This window comes from Moschus berezovskii, chromosome 10 (assembly GCF_049115385.1).
Source record: "Moschus berezovskii isolate FMDL1 chromosome 10, NW_MosBer_1.0, whole genome shotgun sequence".
In the NCBI taxonomy this organism is placed as follows: domain Eukaryota; kingdom Metazoa; phylum Chordata; class Mammalia; order Artiodactyla; family Moschidae; genus Moschus; species Moschus berezovskii.
Window position 1 is genome coordinate 83411758 of NC_142469.1, and position 21382 is coordinate 83433139.

The window sequence follows — 21382 nt, forward strand, 5'->3', positions numbered from 1 at the left end:
GAGGATCATGTGGTGAATTCAGAAGACTTACCTTTGGATCTGTTTCTTCATCCTCATCTTGATAATCATCACAGAGGGGACTGGAGTTGGCTGCAAAGGTGGGTCCTTGGGAATAGTACTGAGAACTCCGGTAGCCATCCCGCCGTAACTTATCACATTCTGCAGGGGTAGAGGCCAGGGAAGGAAGAAAGGGCTTTAAGAACCAGGATTTGCTTACTCCTTTTTATTTACCTTTTCTCGCAATATTTCTCTACATACAATAATGATTTAAAAAAATAATAAAAATGATGATAAAAAGAACTAAGAGTTAGTAAAGCAGCTACCACACCTTATATGCCATGTTAATACACTTCAAAGGGATTGTTTTACACCTCTGAAAAACTCTGTGAGTCAGGGTAATTACATTACTTTTACTGAAGTATAGTTGATTTACAATGTTGTGTTATTTTCTACCATATAGCAAGTTGACTCAGATATACATGTATACATTCTTTTTTAACATTGTTTTCCATCATGGTTTATCACAGGATACTGAATATAATTCCCTGTGCTATATAGTAGGTTGCTGTTTAGTCACTACGTTGTGTCTGACTCTTTTGCAGCCCCATGGACTGGAGCCTACCAGGCTTCTCTGTCCATTGAATTTCCCATGCAAGAATACTGGAGCGGGTTGCCATTTCATTCTCCAGGGGATCTTCCCCACTAAGAGACTAAACCCAAGTCTCCTGCAATGGCAGGCAGATTCTTTACCGCTGAGCCAGCTGGAAGCCTGTCCACCCTATATATGATAGTTTGCATCCACTAATCTCGAACTCCCAATCCTTTCTTCCCCTACTCCCCTCCTCCTTAGCAACCACAAGTCTATTCTCTGTCTGTGAGTCTGTTTCTATTCTGTAAATAAGTTCATTTGCATCATATTTTAGATTCCACATATAAATGGTATCATATGATATATGTCTTTTTCTGATTTACTTCACTTAGTATGATAATCTCTAGGTCTGTTTATGTTGTGGCAAATGGCAATATTTCATTCTTTTTTATGACCGAGTAATATTCCATTGTATATATGTACCACATCCTCTTTATCCACTCATCTGTTGATGGACATTTAGGCTGCTTTGATGACTATTGCAAACAGTGCTACTATGAAACAGGGATGCATGTATCTTCAAATTAAGAGTTCTGCCTGGGTGTATGCCCAGGACTGGGATAGCCAGATGACATGGCAACTAGATTTTTAGTTTTTTGAGGAACCTCCATACTATTTTCCATATATACTATAATTTTCCACATGTAACAATTGATGATATAATTCCACATCAAAAAATGCAAGCAATTCTTATGTGAGGCTTGCCTTCTAGACTGATCAACTGGAAGTGAGAAATCATGGATTATAATCTCTCATTCCATTTTTACTTCCAATTTACTTTGATGCTGAACAGCCTGTAATCACTGTGTGAAGTTTAGCACAAAGATGGGTGGCAGTCTGAGATGTCTTCCAGTTCATGGAGCAATGACTGGGGCCGTTGGCTGCTCAGAGACTGGGGATTCTCTTCAAGGAGATAACTGCACTCATAACTCCCGTCAGTTGAGGGAGAACAAAGCAAGCGTTCTAATGACATTTTAAAGTCCCAGGAGCTCTCCTATGACTTAGATACCTCAGAAAAGTATTTGCCTTGCAAAAGGATTCCCCACGGTGTTGCTTTAAATATCCATCTTGCTAAAGGAAGGAGACAGGTGTTTGGTTTTGGGCAAAAAACTCCTCTTTGCACAGTTTCACAAAACTATGCACCTAATGGCATAGAACTAAAGTAGGGCATCTTCAGAGCTCCCTTTTAACACTAGGATCTAACCTGCTTCTTCAAAGAGGAGATGAGCAGCTGCTTCAGTTGAGGGATAAAAATAAAAAATCCTCACTCTCCTGTGTTACCTGTCTTATGGTGGGAGAAGAGAGTCAAATAAAAACTACACAGCAGATTTTAAAACTTCATAGAAATAGTCACAAGGCTCTTTTAGAATGCCAAGCTAACTGAAAAACTGTACAGGTAATCATAAGTTAAACACTAATACTTCAGTTACTTACGGGCTGAATAATGTGTGGGCTGGACTGGCAACCCATGCTAACTAACATTGAATAAAAAAAGAAAGTTAAAAAAAAATTTCTGACACCTCCAGAGTACATTTGAAAAAATGAGGATTTATAACACTAATTGAACCCTTTTCAGTGAAAAAGACTTCCACATTTTCTCCAATATTTCACAACTTCTCTACAAAAATAAATAGTACAACCAGATTCTGTTCTCATTCCTACAGGCAGGGATGTTACATAAAGCATGATGACTAGTTTTCAAATGGTGTTCACTGCAGAGTTCTTGGATTCTGTAAATATTTTACTTTTCAAAATGACTTTAATTATTTCCTTTTGGCTGTGCTGAGTCTTCATGTTGCATGAGCTTTTCTCTAGTTGCAGTGAGCGAGGACTGCTCTCCAGTTGCAGTACACAGGCTTCTCTTGCTGTGGAGCATGGGCTCCAGGCGCATGGGCCTCAGTAGTTGTGGCTCCCAGGCTCTAGAGCGCAGGCTCAATAGTTATGGCGCACATGCTTAGTTGCTCCATGGCATGTGGGATCTTCCCAGATCAGCGATCGAATTTGGGTCTCTGGTACTGGCAGGCAGATTCTTTACCACTGAGCCACCAGGGAAGTCTGATTTTATTTTATTTTTTTTTATCTTAAAGCTAAAATAAAACATACACATGTTATGTTTAATTCTACGTGTCACTAATATGTATTACTAAATTAACTTTTCCGCAGTCCTATAAACTGACGTCGCCTAAAGATTCAGGGTGAATCTTGTAAAACAAACTAATAAAACCTATTACCACTGTAAGTTACTTATCACACAATTTGGCACTTTCAAAAATAGTTATCAAACAAAACAAAACACAAAGTTAAGGCCAAGTCCCTCTAAACCAAATCCTTTTCTTATTCAGAAAATAATCCTTTAGCCCTCATTCACTGACCTTAAGATAAGTATCCGTTCCGTTCCGTTCAGTCGCTCAGTCGTGTCCGACTCTTTGCGACCCCGTGAACTGTAGCCTACCAGGCTTCTCTGTCCATGGGATTCTCCAGGCAAGAATACTGGAGTGGGTTACCATTTCCTTCTCCAGGGAAGATAAGTATTATAAGTCTCAAATTATAGAATTTTATAGTACTAAAAACTCTGTTCTCGATATCAGGTACCATGTAAGAATGTGTTTAAAAAAGACTCCTCTGCAAGGGACTGCTAGGCTAGGTCATCTCTAACGGTGGTATTTGTTCTGATATTCTTGGCAATAATATTAAAAACATCCAAAATGTTATCATCATAAAGATAACAAATCACAAGAGTTGGCAAGAATGTGGAGAAAAAGCAACCCCAGTGCTGTCAGTGGAAATGTAAATTGATGCAGCCACTATGGAAAACGGTATGGAGGTTCCTCAAAAAATTAAAAACAGAACTATCATACAATTCAGCAATTCTGCTTCTGGGCATTTATCTGAAGAAAATAAAACAGTAACTCAAGAAGATATACGTACTCCAATGTACGTACACACACACACACACACACGTACACACATGTACACACTCCGGAATATTACGTAAACACACACACACACACACACACACCCTCTCACTTACACACACACACCCTCTCACTTATACACACACACACCCTCTCACTTATACACACACACACACACCCTCTCACTTATACACACACACACCCTCTCACTTACACACACACACACACACACCCTCTCACTTACACACACACACACACACCCTCTCACTTACACACACACACACACACCCTCTCACACACACACCCTCTCACTTACACACACACACCCTCTCACTTACACACACACACACCCCCTCTCACTTACACACACACACACCCCTCACTTACACACACACACCCCCCTCACTTACACACACACACACACACCCTCTCACTTATACACACACACACCCTCTCACTTACACACACACACACACCCTCTCACTTACACACACACACCCTCTCACTCACACACACACACACACCCCTCACTTACACACACACACACCCTCTCACTTATACACACACACACACCCTCTCACTTATACACACACACACACCCTCTCACACACACACACACACACACACACACACACACACTGGAATATTACCCAGCCATAAAAAAGAATGAAACCTTGCCATCTGCAATAGCATGAATGGACTTAGAAGGCATTATGCAAAGTAAAATAAGTCAGACAAAGACAAATACCATACGATTTCACTTACATGTGAAATTTAAAAAACAAACAAATCGGAAACAGACTTAAAGATACAGTGGGCAAGTGGGTGGTTGCCAGATGGCAGGGGGATGGGGTTGGGCATAATAGGTGAAGGGGATTAAGATGTACAAAATTCCAGTTATAAAATACATAAGTCATAGGGATATAATATACACTCTTATATAGAACATAGTTGACAAAACCATAATGATTTTGTATGGTGACAGATGTTACTAGACTTACCATGATCATTTTGCAATGTATTTAAATATCAAATCAGTATGCTGTACACCTAAAACTATACTGTACATTAATTACGCTTCAAAAATTTTTAAGTAAAAGGAAATTAAAAATAGCCAAATGACACACCTGTTAAAGCTTATAAAACCAAAATACTGCGAAATTGTTACCCATATATGAAAATCATGAAAAGCTGGCAACTGTTAGTATTCCCACGATGTGTCATCTTTCAAGCCTAGTTTAAAGGACAGTTTCTTTTCTTTCCATGGTTAAATTTGTCACAAAAATGTTTCAATAGTGGTATAACAAACTAACATATCAAACAAACATGGTGCTCATCTAAGATTAAGTTAGGCCATATAAATTTATGGCAGATAACCAATTTTTAAATTCTTATCAGATTAATCTAATAAACTAATTAATCTAATTAATTAATAATCTCATTAATCTAATAAACTCATCAACTTCCACTGTCATTTATCTTCAACTCTAATGGGAAATCTAGGAAAATTTCCTCTTGTCAAGTTGCAGTGGCCCTCAGCTTCTAAAACCTTGGCTTTGTTCATTTAAAAGTGAGTTTATTGTCTATGGAGTGAGATATAAGCGAGTACTAGCAATCGTGAATAAACAAAGACTTTTCAAACACTAAACCGATGGTAAGGGCAAGGCAAAGTATAACTTAAAGCCAGGTTATGCCAGCAACCACAGGCGGGAAACATGATACTAAATGTAATAGAAGCTCTCTCTTTAACACATATGCTTCTTGCAACAGAAATTTAGAGTAAAACCATGCTATTGTTCTCACAGTACTGCTCAGATAAAGGTGTCACTGTTTGTAGTGTCCTATGGTTTCCCAGCCACAAATTTCCTCCTCCTTCCTTTCCTGTCCAGCTATTTTCTTTAGCACAAGAACAATGGACAAATAATGTGGGTGACCAAAGTTTTAAATATAGAAGCAAAAAAATATTGTCATAGGCTTAGATGGTTACCTAACCACCTTATGAATTTAATACTGCTTTGTCCTCCCAACCTCCATATATTACACTATTTGTTGGATTTTCTGCTTTAATATTTTAGATATGTTGAGGGAGTCTGCTGCAAGAAGATTTAGATTTATCTTCAAACTCATTTTCTCTACCAGAAATCCTTGATGAATTTCCATGCTCTCTGTTTTGCTCCTAAGTGTAATGAATCAGTGACAATGAGCTCGAGTATAAAGCAGTCACAAACACTTCCAAACCCCAGGGGCTTAATACAACAAGAAGATGCTTTTATGGCTCTGCACATTCTCCCGGTCCAGGCAGAGGTGGCAGGCACACGGAGATCAGGCCATGGGAAGATCCCCCTCAGAGAGTGCTCAGACCATCTCGCAGCAGCACTACTAGCTCTGGAAACTTCTGCCAGAAGTAACCAGGTTACTTCCTCTCCTGTTTCTTTGGACACAACGAGTCACATGTCCACATGTACCTTCAGAGGTAAGAAGGAAGGGCAACTTTACCTCATAAGCAAAAGGACAATCCAACTATTTCAAACCAACTCTAATGACTTCTCCAGAGACAACATCGAATCTAAGACTTCCCAGATACTTGTCACCCATTCTCCCAACACTTAGTAAATGTTTACTTCAATCCTTCCTGAATAACGTTGATAAACGTGGGATTTGCACTGAAAAGCTACACTTGTGTGTTTCAGTAACAGAATGTTAACCACTGGCGGGGTGGGTGGATGGGTGGGTGGCACGGCCGTGGAACAGCTCTATGGAGGAGCAGCTGAGTGTCTGTAATTCAGACAAACCAGGTACCACTCACTGCCTGTGAGACCTGGGGGACAGCATCTTAACCTCCTAGAAACTCAGATTCCACTTCTAAAGCTGGGCCATTACTTCTTTTGGGAAGCTGTCATGACAATTAGTCAACAAGTATTTCCAAGAATTCTGCTGTTTCAGGTAAGAGAGTAGGTCAGGGTGTGTCAGGACTTGGTGTAGAACGCTCCCACTTGGCCAGTGCCCAAAAAACACGGTCACTGATGTCAACATTTACCACATAAGCTATAACCACCTCAAATCCTCTCACTGTTAAAAGTCAGTAAGCAATTCCGTAACAAGGCCTGCCTGGCTACATAATTCTTTAAGATTCTATAGTCTGACCAAACTGTTGGCTACATCTTGACTAAAACATCATGAGATGGTATTTCTTTTTCTGCATATGACACTCATACAGGGATTCTCTTACTGTCAGTGGCCTAAACATTTATTTCTAACTCCTCTCAGCCCCCCAAAAGAGCAAATTTTTGAGGTGATCTAAGTACAAAATTTATAAACCTAATTGGTGTCATGTAACATGAAGCCTTATACTTTGGAGTATTTTTACACTAAAAGAGTATCAGCCAGATGCCTGGTAAATGTATTCGATGTTTCGTAACTTCTAAAGCAAGGAGAAAAAAAGGATCAAGGTTTTTTAATCTGAAAGTATGTGTGCTGGCTTGAACTGTGTCCCCAGAAAAGAAATGCTGAGGTCCTAACCCCCGGTACCTACGACTATGACCTTATTTACAGTCTTTCCAGATGTAAGCACGTTAAAATGAGGTCTTTTGGGTGGGTTCTAACCCAGTACGACTGATGTCCTAATGAGAAGAGGGAACAGAGACACTGGGACCATTTGAAGACGCACTGACACAGAGGAAAGACAGCCAGGTGCGGACAGGCAGAGACAGATTGGAGTTATGCTGCTACAAGAACACACGGGATCACCAGAAACTGGAAAAGGGTGACCACAAAAGGCTGAAGGGAGTATGGCCCTGCCAACACCCTCATATTGGACTTCAAGCCTCCAGAATTGTAAGACAATAAATTTCTATTGTTTTAAGTCCCCCAGTTTGTGGCACTTTGTCATGGCAGCCCAGGGAAATTAACAAAGATGGAACCAGGAGATGCTAAGATGTGAAAGATGTTCATAAAGATCTTTGGAGAAATGGGCAGGGTTCCCTTTGGTAGGAATCTTAGAGCATCATGGTGAAGAAACTGCAACAGGAATTGGGCATCTGGAGTTGGCTGTTTGGCTGCTGAAGAGCTGTGCAATTCTGGGCAAGAAACATCTGTCAGCTTCGGCACCAAGCTCTAAGGTTCCAAGAAAAGTTAGCCTTTGTAGGAGGAAAAGGCAAGATGTAAAAAAAAAACTCAGCAGACATACAGTAACTGCTGTGTATTGCTAATATTAACTTTGATTGAGGGTTCCCTCTGAACAAAGCACTTTACACACAATAAATCATTTACTCTCCACAATGACCTTAAGAGATGGGGATAATATCTACATTTTATGTACAAAGACCTTGAGACACAAAGAAACTTGTTCCAGTTGGTGGAACCAATATTAGACTCCATGTGCTCTGGCCACAAAGCTGGTGCTCTTTCCTGAGAGTGTCAACTTGCTTATGATGAGAAACTATCCTTCTCCATGTCTCTGGGTTGCTGCTGTTTAGTCGCTCAGTCATGTCTAGCTGTTTGTGAGCCCATGGACTGAAACCCGCCAGGCTCCTCTCTCCATGGGATTTCCCAGGCAAGAATACTGGAGTGGGTTGCCATTTCCTTTTCTAGGAGATCTTCCCGACCTACGGATTGAACCCATGTCTCCTGCACTGGCAGATAGATTCTTTACCACCCAGTCACCAGGGAAACCCATATGTCTCTGTACCACACTTAATTGTGTATAAAATAACACTGGTTTTTATCTGATAAATCAGTAATACACTTTTGGGTTTTAGAAATTAAGAAATTGAACTAGTTTTACTAGAGTTTTTTCCTATATTTAAACTTCCTTAACAACAACAACAAAAATATGAGTACAAAATGCAATAAGTATTGTTCATCTTAAAGAATATTGGTATTTAAGGTTTACGATGGTTCAAATGGTAAAGTGTCTGCCTGCAATACGGGAGACCGGGTTTGATCCCTGGGTTGGGAAGATCTCCTGGAGAAGGAAATGACAACCCACTCCAGCATTCCTGCCTGGAGAATTCCAGGGACGGAGGAGTCCAAGGGGTCGCAAAGAGTCAGACACAACTGAGCGACTTCACTTCTTCACTTCACAGTTAAAATTAGAGATGGACTCTTAGCTTTTCCTCAAAGGGAAAGCACGTCTGTAGGTGAAAACACTACCTATCTCATAAATAATGAAAATATTAGCAGACTCAGCATTTTAAGATGAAATGGAAACTTCTTTGATCCCTTCTGAAAATTATTTTTTAAATTCTTCAATTTATATTAATTATACATATTAATATATAATATATACTACCATCACCAGTTCCCAAACTCTTAGAGCTGATGGCATTCAGGGTTTACTGGCTGGCAGTGGCAGCTGCCATGCTTACAGGGAACCCAAACCACAGCACTACTTCATGACAGCTTCCCCCAAATCTTTTGAGGTTTACTTCAAATCCCGTCTTCACAAAGCTTTCCCCAGTTACTACAACCTTCTGTGTGTGTGTGTGCACATGTGCACCTGCTTAGTCACGTCAGACTCCTTGTGACCCATGGACAGTAGCCCACCAGGCTCCTCTGTCTGTGGAATTCTCCAGCAAGAATAATGGAGGAGGTAGCCATTCCCTTTCTCAAGGGATCCTCCTGAGCCAGAAATCGAACCCATGTCTCTCTCATCTCCTGCATTGGCGGGTGGATTCTTAACCAATGTGCCACCTGAGAAGCCCACAACCTTCCATGCTAGCCTAAAATTTTCAACATTATAAACCACATCGCATACTTCCTTAGATCCTCTGCTGTGCCTCACACCATACAAAGGCTCAACTAGTGTTTTCAGCAAAAGAATAGAGAGAAAAATAAAAAAGGAGTAAAGAGGATTAAGGAGGTATAGTCGCAATTACTGCCAAAAAGGCAGGATCTTGGAAGAACAATTCTAAGACAATTAATTCTCTTTTCTCAGTTCCTCGTGTGTCATGGCTCCAGAGCAAAGCATTCCCATCCCACATTTATCTGTTAAGTCATCAATATTAATATTTACAGAGCATCTACTATCTGCCAAGTGCTTTTGTAGGTACAGGAGATTCCACAGTGAGCAGAACAAACAAAAATTCCTGTCTCCAGAGAGCCTGAGCTCTAAGAAGACACAGAGAACAAACAGTAAAAAGAGTCAACGACATAACAAGAAAGAATAGCCTAAGTGTTAAGAAAAAAATTAAGCAAAGAAGGGTATAGGGAGTGGTGTGGAAGCAGGCCTGCCTGAGTGAAGAAAGGGGTCCCATCACCCTGAGAAAGAGCTGGAGGGAAGTGTGACCTGGGCTGGGTGAAGAAGGACAGGAGGGTTTGGTTAAGCATGTCAAGGGCCTTGGAGGTTCCTGTAAGGACTCGCTTTTAACCATGAGGCTGGACGGTAGCCTCTAGAGACTTCTAACAGAGAAGTGACTTGATCTCACCTGCGTTTACCCACTTCTTCCTGCCTACCTTCTTCTCCCAGGTACTAGGACTTAGCTTAACAGTACTCAAATACATGGATTCCAAATAAACCTGTATGAGGAAAAAGTCAATCACCTAGTGGTGCCAGTAAAAACACACTGAGGGGCTTTCCTGGTGGCTCAGTGGTAAAGAATCTGCCTGCCAATGTAGGAGACACAGGTTCGATCCTTAGCCGGGAAGATCTCACATGCCATGGAGCAACTGAGCCTGTGCTCTACAGCCCGGGAGCTGCAACCACCAAAGCCCACTCCACAACAAAAGCAGACACCGCAGTGAGAAGCCTGAGCACCGCAAAGAAGAGAAGTCCTTGTTCACTGCAACTAAAGAAAAGCCCGCACGACAACAAAGGCCCAGCACAGCCAATAAATAAATAAATTTATTTTTTAAAAAAAGCTATCAGCATTTTACTATTGATTTGTATAACTTGCCGTAATTGATTTTTTCATATTTACAATTCCATGACATAAATGCATAAGTGAAATTTTTCATGAATTTACTATTAAGATTTTGAAATATACTCCGAGAGAATGCTTTTAACTTAAATGGTCACTAATTCTGACTTCTTTAGGTGAAAGAGAAGGAAAAGGAGATGGAGAGAGAAACTGAATGCAAAGTCAGAATAAAATGGGATTTATCATTTATTCCCTAAGGAAATGAGGTGAACAGATGAGTGGATGCTGAAAGGGAAGAAAAGTGAAGTTTGCTCAATGTTAGCTTATCTGAGTAAGAAGAAGAAGTGATAAAGGAAGTAATATTAAATGAGCACTCTTGTCCTTAAAAAACTAAAAATAGTTACCATATGTTCCAGCAATACCACTACTGGGCATATATCCAGAGGAAACTCTCATTGGAAAAGATATAGGCATCCCAATGTTCATAGCAGCACTATTTATAATAGCCAAGACATGGAAGCAACCTAAACGTCCACCCACAGATGGATGGATAAAGAAGATGTGGTATATAAACACAATGGAATTTGCAGCAAACATGAATGTACCTTCAGATTATTAACCTAAATGTGGAAAACTCAGCAGTGGCCACAGGACTGGAAAAGGTCAGTCTTCATTCCAATCCCAAAGAAAGGCAATGCCAAAGAATGCTCAAACTACCGCACAATGCACTCATCTCATACACTAGTAAAGTGATGCTCAAAATTCTCCAAGCCAGGCTTCAGTAATACCTGAACCTTGAACTTCCAGATGTTCAAGCTGGTTTTAGAAAAGGCAGAGAAACCAGAGATCAAATTGCCAACATCCGTTGGATCATCAAAAAAGCAAGAGTTCCAGAAAAACATCTATTTCTGCTTCATTGACTATGCCAAGGCCTTTGACTGTGGATCACAATAAACTGTGGAACATTCTGAAAGAGACGGGCATACCAGACTACCTGACCTGCCTCTTGAGAAACCTGTATGCAGGTCAGGAAGCAACAGTTAGAACTGGACATGGAACAACAGACTGGTTCCAAATAGGAAAAGGAGTATGTCAAGGCTGTATATTGTCATGCCGCTTATTTAACTTATATGCAGAGTACATCATGAGAAACGCTGGGCTGGAAGAAGCACAAGCTGGAATCAAGATTGCCAGGAGAAATATCAATAACTTCAGATATGCAGATGACACCACCCTTATGGCAGAAAGTGAAGAATTAAAGAGCCTCTTGATGAAAGTGAAAGAGGAGAGTAAAAAAGTTGGCTTAAAGCTGAATGTTGATTCAGAAAACTAAGATCATGACATCCGGCCCCATCACTTCATGGCAAATAGATGGGGAAACAGTGAAAACAGTGGCTGACTTTATTTTTCTGGGCTCCAAAATCACTGCAGATGGTGATTGCAGCCATGAAATTAAAAGATGCATACTCCTTGGAAGGAAAGTTATGATCAACCTGGATAGCATATTAAAAACTAGAGATATTACTTTGTCAACAAAGGTCCATCTAGTCAAGGCTATGGCTTTTCCAGTGGTCATGTATAGATGTGAGAGTTGGACTATAAAGAAAGCTGAGCACCGAAGAATTGATGCTTTTGAACTGTGGTGTTGGAGAAGACTCTTGAGAGTCCCTTGGACTGCAAGGAGATCCAACCAGTCCATCCTAAAGGAGACCAGTCCTGAGTATTCATTGGAAGGACTAATGCTGAGGCTGAAACTCCAATACTTTGGCCACCTCATGTGAAGAACTGACTCATTGGAAAAGATTCTGATGCTGGGAGGGGTTGGGGGCAGGAGGAGAAGGGGACGACAGAGGATGAGATGGCTGGATGGCATCACTGACTCAATACACATGAGTTTGGGTAAACTCCGGGAGTTGGTGATGGACAGGGAGGCCTGCCGTGCTGTGGTTCATGGGGTTGCAAAGAGTTGGACATGACTGAGCGACTGAACTGAACTGAAGTCAGAGAAAGACAAATAACATGTATCACTTATATATGGAATCTTAAAATATAATACAAATGAACTTATTTATAAAACCAGAAAGAGATTAATAGATATAGAAAACAAACTTATGGTTACCAAGGGGAAAGGTAAGGGGAAGAGATAAATCAGGAATTTGGAAATTATATGTATACATTACTATACACATAAAACAGATAAACAATAAGGACCTAGTATATGCTCAATATTTTGTTATATATATGTGAGAAAAGAACCTGAAATATATATATAGTAAGAATATACATAAATATAACTGAATCACTTTGCTGTACAGCCAAAACTAACACAAAATTGTAAACCAACTCTACTTCAGTAAAAAATAACTTAAATTTTTAAATGATACAAATGATTTTATTTACAAAACAGAAACAGAAACAAACTTATGGTTACCAAAGGGGATAACAGGGGTGGACACAAGAGATCAATTAGGAGTTTGGGATTAACAGATATGCACTTCTGCTGCTGCTGCTGCTAAGTCACTTCAGTCGTGTCCGACTCAGTGTGACCCCAAAGACGGAAGCCCACCAGGCTCCCCCGTCCCTGGGATTCTCCAGGCAAGAACACTGGAGTGGGTTGCCATTTCCTTCTCCAATGTGTGAAAGTGAAAAGTGAAAGTGAAGTCGCTCAGTCGTGTACGACCCTTAGCGACCCCACGGACTGCAGCCTACCAGGCTCCTCCATCCATGGGATTTTCTAGGCAAGAGTACTGGAGTGGCTTGCCATTGCCTTCTCCGATACGCACTACTATGTATAAAACAGGGAAACCACAAGGACCTGTTGTTTAGCAAAGGGAACTATATTCAAAATCTTGTAATAATCTATACTGGAAAAGAATCTGAAAAAATATAATTATAAATTATAATTTAATCACTTTTTTGTACACTTGAAACTAATACAATACTATTAACTGTACTTTAATTTTTAAAAAATAAGAAAGAAAAAACAAGCACTGCTGCATTAAAAGCCAGAAGGACCAGTTAAAAAAGGCTGTTTTGTCATTTTTCAGGTTATATGGATAGTGGTGGTATAAATGAGTATGAACTGCCAGGAAAGTGTCTAAACATTCAGGTCAAAAGCACAATGCTGGTATTTCACAATAGTATGGCATTTTAGATATACCATACTTTAAAATCGGAATGTGGTTTCTTTCTAACAGTATTAAATCTTTCATAATCCTCCTCCTATAATTCAAGGTCATTAACAACTGGGAGGACTCCAGTTCTAAAGTTAATTATAAATAATGGCCGTGATGTACTGCTTCAGTGAGAATGTCCTGTGATGAACCACAGTCTAAACAACTCTTTTTTTCACATCACTGATTTTTAAAGCCATTACTCCTGACACTTAATAAATGCATTATTTTCCACACTGAAAGCCCTTGGCCATCATTATTTGTGTGTAAAATATTTCTGTGTGAACTGAAGGAAAGCAGATATTATACCTGTCTTATGGATTATGAGACACAAATGTTTTACATTTCTGGTAGATCCAGGTTTCCAAACTTCTATCCCAGTTATTTACCCATCAGATTATCAGTGACAGGGCTGAAAGCCAGTTCTTATACTATATCTTTGTCTGGTATCAGAGGACTGAGAACATGGAAGATTACAAACATATATTTAGAAGAAAATCAATAATCAATTCCAGTCCAACAGTTGTATCAGGTCTTATACAGCTAAAGATTCTAGTTTAAGCTTTCATTTAACAAGCAACATAGGAAAAATTTTACTGCACTCAAATATTATGCTCTGTGAACATTAGGAAAGTTATTTTCTTACTGAAAATCAAACCAAAATGCATTTCAAAGTAGAAGGAATCTGCTTTCTAGTACATTAATTTATTGCATCTGGCAATCCTGAAGACAATATCATACTGATATTGTAGTTAAGATTCTGCCTTGCCAGTCATGTACACTGGATTTTCCAAAATTACATTTGGATTTTCCATAAATTCTTTTCTTCAAAGCAGCTAAGCCCCCTTCACATTAGCTGTACTTTAATTTATTGAAATTGTCTTCAAGAATCAACAATTTAGAACATAATTAAGGGACTATAAATGGTCAAACGTTTTTTAAGTTACTCAGCTACTTGCAGCATATCAAGTGAGCTGAAAAGTTATGTTAAATCTTAAAGACACCATGGATTTAATATATATACTTTCAATGGATATTGTCCTAGATAATTTGACAGCAATTACAAATAAATAAATATGGTTTGGTTTACTTTTACACTAATGAGTCATTCTTTTCTTCCCTCTGCCCTTAAGAGTAATTGTTTCTATATAGTTATACAGGAATACTTACAATGATATAAAAGCATATTACTATATATGAAGTATTAAATCCAAATTTATCTTCCAACAAATCCATATTTGAGTCCATAAGATGCCTTCTTTTATCAATTATCATGTCAATGATACTTTGCGTCCAAAGTACCAGAAAATATGAAAGGAGAAAATATATGGCTTTAAGGATTAAGCCCAAATCTCTCTGAAAGTTCCAAAATCTCTCCTCTCTTCATGTCTTAATGGTGCATGGACATTATGCACCATTGGACACAATGGTCCAACAGACAAAATGCTCCAGGTGCTAGAGTATAATTTATTAACTGCAGGGAAGAAAGAGATGTGGAGAAGGAAATGGTAACCCACTCCAGTATTCTTGCCTGGAGAATCCCATGGACGGAGAAGCCTGGTAGGCTACAGTCCACGGGGTCGCAAAGAGTCGGACACGACTGAGCGACGGAACGGAACGGAAGAAAGAGATGGCCAATCAGAAAATATGCCAACAATCACCCATGTGTCAAGGAAAAGGAAGTTTCCTGGAAGGAGATGAATCAATTCATTCAAGTAACCTTCTGCTAACAGCCAGGGAGACGGGCAGTGGTGGCCAAGATCTTAAACTCTGGCAGTGAACAGCTGTGTGTTTGAATCTTAGCTCACAATGAGCCAGTGAAACTGAAAGGGGTACAACTTTCAGTTCAGTTAAGTCACTCATTCGTGTCCGACTCTTAGTGACCATGTGAACCGCAGCACGCCAGGCCTCTTTGTCCATCACCAACTCCCGGAGTCCACCCAAACCCATTCCATTGTGTCGGTGATGCCATCCATCCATCTCACCCTCTGTCGTCCCCTTCTCCTCCAGCCCTCAATCTTTCCCAGCATCAGGGTCTTTTCAAATGAGTCAGCTCTCTACATCAGTGGCCAAAGTATTGGAGTTTCAGTTTCAACATCAGGCCCTCCAATGAACACCAAGGACTGATCTTTAGAATGGACTGGTTGGATCTCCTTGCAGTCCAAGTAACTCTCAAGAGTCTTCTCCAACACCACAATGGTGTTTACAATTTGGATGGACAGGGAGGCCTGGCGTGCTGTGATTCATGGGGTCGCAAAGAGTCGGACACGACTGAGCAACTGAACTGAACTGAACTGACTGATTAAACAAGTTCACATGACAATTTATGGAGCAGGGGTCCTGCCGATGAAGGTTCATCTGAATCCCCTGGGGGCTTGTTAACCACTTGGTTGACCTGAGTGTCTGACTCAGTGGGTCTGCATTGGAGCCTGAGAACTTAACACTTCTAATAAGTTCTTAGGTGATATTCCCGTCTGGGAGCCACACTGCAAGAAAACTGTTTCAGAGGAAACTAAATAGCCACAGAGAAGGAGAAACAAAATGAAAGGTGCTTGATGTGAAATCCATGAACCCATTTGGGGCAGGTATAAAGTAAAAGGAAAAGCCTTCCATTTGAAGGAGGTGCTAGGTGAGGCTCCCGAAGACCAGAATTCTCCTCCTTATTCCAGGTGAGAAAAGATAAAAGGCCCGAGGGGAAAAGAGGGTTTCTTTTTCTTTTATCTGTTTCTTTTATTTTGCCATGATGATCCACACTCACCAAAGGAAGAACTAGAGAGGAAGATGGGAAACAAAGGATGAAGAAGAATTTAGCTGATAGAGTACAGAGAGCACTGCGGAAGAAGAAATGCTTGATCTGGTATCTACTTTCTTTTCAGGCCACTTCCACCTCTCCCTTGATTACTGCTGTCATCTCCACCCAATGTCCTGGGTCACTCCGATTCTTTTACTTGAACTTTTAACACAGAACCAAATTGAACCACTTAAAAAGTGTGAGTCAGATTACATTGCTCCTGAGCTCAAACTTCTCCAGTGGCTTCCCAGGCCCTGAAAGCAAATGCCAATGTCCTCCTAAAGGTGCCTAAGTGAAAGTCACTCAGTCGTATCCAACTCTTTGTGACCCCATGGACTATACAGTCCATGGAATTCTCTAGGCCAGAATACTAGAGTGGGTAGTCTTTCCCTTCTCCAGGGCATCTTCCCAACCCAGGGATCGAACCCAGGTCTCCTGTACTGCAGGTGGATTCTTTACCAGCTGAGCCACAGAGGAAGCCCTAGAATACTGGAGTGAGTAGCCTATCCCTTCTCCAGTTGATCTTCCTGACCCAGGAATCAAACCAGGGTTTCCTGCATTGCAGGTGGATTCTTTACCAACTGAGCTATGAGGGAAGCCCTAAAGGTGCCTAAGCCACACATGATTTACTCATTGTAGGTGGCCAGGAGTTAATTAAATGAATGAACCTTCAGTGCTTGAAAGGGCCCTGTGATTATGTGACAGAGGGGCTGTCCCTAGCCCTCACCCAGGTGCATTCTATCTTTGGCCATACTTTTTAGCTTAATTTACCCATGACATGTGACCTGCCTATCTGGTACACCAAAGATGTCGTCAGCGTTTGTTAAGCACAACTGACACGTATGGGTTAGGGCCAGCATAAACACAGAATTTAATGGGTGAGGGGCACCTATTATATATATGTTCAGTAAATAAGAGGATGAGGGAGGAGCAGGTAGAGATGATGCTCACAGCTCTATTAGGGTTATCTATCCAAGAAAATCTGGTCCCAGTAGAACTTCAGAGACACTGACCAAATCCAACATCACAATACTTATTTTATCATGGGCAACTCTTGTGATTTCTGATCAGATAGAACAGATATCACAAGAAAGCTCCCAGAGAGGTTCTGGGAAGGAGTAAGGTGGAAAAGAGGGCTTCCCATGTGATTCAGACAGTAAAGAATCTGCCTGCAATGCAGGAGACCTGGGTTTGATACCTGGGATGGGAAGATCCTCTGGAGAAGGGAAGGGCTACCCACTCCAGTATTCTTGCCTGGAGAATTCTATGAACAAAAGAACCTGGCAGGCTACAGTCCATGGGGTTGCAGAGTCAGATATGACTGAGTGACCAATATTTTCACAAGGTAGAAGAGAGATGGTGGAAAAGCTGCCTTTGAAGTAAATGGGTTCCACCAAGGGAGGGTGGAAATGACAAGCAAACTTCTGAATTCATATACCTAATACTTACTTTAGAACAATTTCAAATGACTTCTCATTTCAATCTACTTAGTGTGTTTGGGGAGATAAAGTGGTCAGAACCTGGAAGGTGGAGTACCATGAGAACACTTACCATTAATTCTATCATCAGCTCACACAGGAAAAGAATTTGCTGACTAATACACTGAAAAGGCATTGAAAAGAGTCACCTCCCTCCATATCTTGGGACAAGTATCTCCTTCAATAACTAATATTAAACACCATAGGCAATGTCATTTAGCAAAAGGGCAAAAAGAGGTCATATTGATTGATATTCTCCCTCTATACTTAATTTCCATTAGAGTGGAATAAAATCCTCCCTAAACACTTAGGGATTAAATATTAAAATTCACACCACTGGATAAAACAGTTTGTTAGCTTTATTTTTCACTGCAAACCATGGAAAGACTTATTCCTCAAATGTAATTTGCCACGGCAGAAAACTGGCTTTTAACATTGCGTTTCTTCACATAGCCAGAATCATTTAAGGAGACTTGAAGAATTAAATCTGATTTAAATTAAGGTGAAAGCTTTCTCGTACCCATGATAAATGTGAGGGTGCTGTGGGTGTGCAAGTCCGAGTTGAGCGCCACCAGAGCACAACCAAATTGGAGGTGATCTCATTTCACTTTAGAATGAAAAAGCCCTATCAATGGCAGCCATGGAGCATCACCAAGGTTACTCAATATCAAATAACTTGCAAAGAGTCTAAACCAACACCAGGGACTTCAGTTGTATGGGGAAAGATAACAAACCTTATCCACAGTACCTTCAATGTAGCATTTTTATGCTGCACTGGGCAAAAATATAGCAGCCACTCAAGTTACTCAGTTTATCAGGAATTAAACTGGAATTGCTGAAACAGCAGACTGGCCATGGACACAAAAACAAAACAAAAGCCTTTTGTTCAAACCATCCATGGTGCTTTGTTAAGACCTGGATCATTCAAATGACTGTCTTTGCTATTCTATCTTTTGTGCATTGCTTGCTATTAAAGGCGACAGGTCTCTTTGCCCACTGAAAAAGCAAGGATTGTTCCTTTTTCCTTTGTTCTTGCATCTGACTTCCCTCACACAGGTTAACTACCCTTTCAGGGTTACCATACTCAGAGTTAGTATTATAAAAAATTTTGTGTGCCACTGAATCCAACAAGAGAAATTAAACCACCCCTTTGTGTATCATTCCATTCTGTTAATTTTTTATTTTTGTCTTGCACTTCATTTTTCTCAATAGGGAATTTAATCCATTGTTTCATTATGTTGGGCAACTTTCCCTAAGAACAAAAATTCCAAAGGAAGTGCAATAAAATACTAAACATTACCAAAAAAAAAAAAAAAGTCTTTAATAACATTACCATTTGGCTTTGAAAAGTCAACCTAATTACATTCCCAAGCACTGAACGAGTCAGCTCCAAATGAAGTCATCCTTCTCACCAAGGAACTGGCCACACAGTGGGGGCCACATTTCTGTCAAGACTCTAATAAATAACGTCAATGTTTTTTTGCTCCATCTCAAAACATGCTTTCTCCAGTTTTTTGTCTGGGAGTTGGAAGTCAAAACCTGACCTCTGCCTGTGCCCATTCACTGCCTTCTGACTACTGAGGGAATCTGCTCTCTTTATAATATAATATAATATAATATAATATAATATAATATAATATTTTGTTAGGTAGTTAGAATAGGAAACAGGAGTCTAAAATGGCAGTGGCTAAAAGACAAAGAAGGGAAAAGCCCGCAAAAATGGAACAAAGGAAGGTCCGAGGACCTGAGTGAGGACCTCAGGTAGAACAAACAGCACTCCTGGCTGGCCCAATTTACATAGGGCAGACCCGGGGGAGGAAAAACCAGATAAGGAGAGGAGCCAAAGTGCGCTCTCTCTCTCCTGCACGCTGGCGCGCTCCCCCACTTTCCTCTCTTTGTGTCTTTGGGTCGGCATGCCCTCACGCCTTGAGGATGGATTCTCTTGCTATTTTCTAAATAAAATAGAGCTGCAACACTGATTTGTCTAAGAGCTATAGCACAGTCTGTCCAAGATCCAAGAGCTGTGACGCGCTGAGGGCTTTAATGTCCATCACTCCAAATCTTTGTTGTGAGCAGACAGAACCAAGGAGTACACTCGCCTGACAATATAATATGCTCCCTTTATATAATATTTGCAACCTTTCCTCCTCCTGTGGGCTCTTTTGTCTAAAATCATGTTTTAACTGGCTCTAGTTTTTAAAACAAGTAATAGTACTACTTTTAGCTGTGACCACCTCAAAATACTCTTTGCCTTGGCGACATCATTTATTTCTTAAAAAAATTACTTATATTATTATTTTTCTGCTTATTAAAATAATTCTTCTCTCATGACACCTGGCTTCTTAAATCCACAGACCCCCTGGAAACCACTCTTTGGACAGTCACCAATGGCCACCTCCTGACCAATACAGCAGCCTTTCTTCCGACTCTGCCTGTCCCTGAGGACCACAACCAATGCCCCACTCTGACGTGCTTTCTTCTTCCCCAGTTACTCTGTCCCCAACTGCTCCTTCCCAAGCCCCGAAAATAAGAGCCTCCCAGACTCAACCTTCACCACTCTCTCTCTGCACTCTCTCATCTCCAATCTCCTCGCTCCTGTGTCCTCACCAGTTACTCCCTGGCTATGACTGACCTTCCTCGTGAGTTTGAGATGACTATTCCAGGACCTCCACAGACACAACAGTATTTACAGTACCAAGCACTGGGGTCACACAAATGACAAGAAAAGGTCCTGCTCCCAAGGGAGCAGGTGGGAAGCTGGTAAAGAATTTTTAATGAGAGGCATGATCAGATTTATGTTTTAAAGACAACACCCAGGGACAAGGGTGCGGCTCAATGATATCACTATTATCAACTTTGTCAGAGAGTTATTCATACACTTATCTCTGACTGGGTGTAAACTAGGAAAGCAGCCATGTCGAGTCATCTCTGACTCTGCTGCAGCTTCCAGCCCAGCACCTCATTTGCTGGATGCACTGAGCAGTTTTTGTGTCAACACAAACTTAGATTCTAGACAACTCAGGACTTGCATTCAGCTGTAAATTCTACATTTGTGTCAATAAACTGCATACACATCACCCTTAAGCAGTTAAGTACTGAGAGGCCAATCAGAATTTTGGAGCTTAGAAGGAACTTAGAGATAAAAAAAAGTTCTTTTCCAGAGGGAGAAGCCAAGAACAAAAATGGGATATGATTTTCCAACATCTTACAGGCTACAGGCAGCACGAGAATCACAATTCTGGCTGCCTATCTCATTTTTCGGAATAGGTAATAACAGAAGAAGATGGCAATGCCGCTGTGGTTCAGGGAAGATGAGACAATTACACATCCTAAATCTAGGCAGTGGTTTTCCCACAATAAAGAACCACTCATCCCCCAAGCTCTCCACTCTATGCCTATTTTTGTTTAAACTAGAAAACAAGTTAAAATTCTCTATGAATGAGAATTCATAATGTTTCCCACTTATAAAAAAAATAGAGATAATCTTTCTTTAACCAGTGACGTTTAACAATCTCCTTT

At 40.5% G+C, this 21382-nt stretch overlaps 1 protein-coding gene across 3 annotated transcripts in view; it reads right to left on the minus strand.

Annotated features, from left to right (window-relative positions):
- Window positions 1–21382, minus strand: part of NHSL1 (NHS like 1) — a 153372-nt gene that overhangs the window by 39545 nt on the left and 92445 nt on the right. For all 3 annotated transcript variants that reach the window (XM_055433764.2, XM_055433767.2, XM_055433768.2), the window contains exon 3: window positions 32–159. In XM_055433764.2, the coding sequence (XP_055289739.2) occupies window positions 32–159 (128 nt within the window). The remainder of the gene's footprint in view (window positions 1–31; window positions 160–21382) is intronic.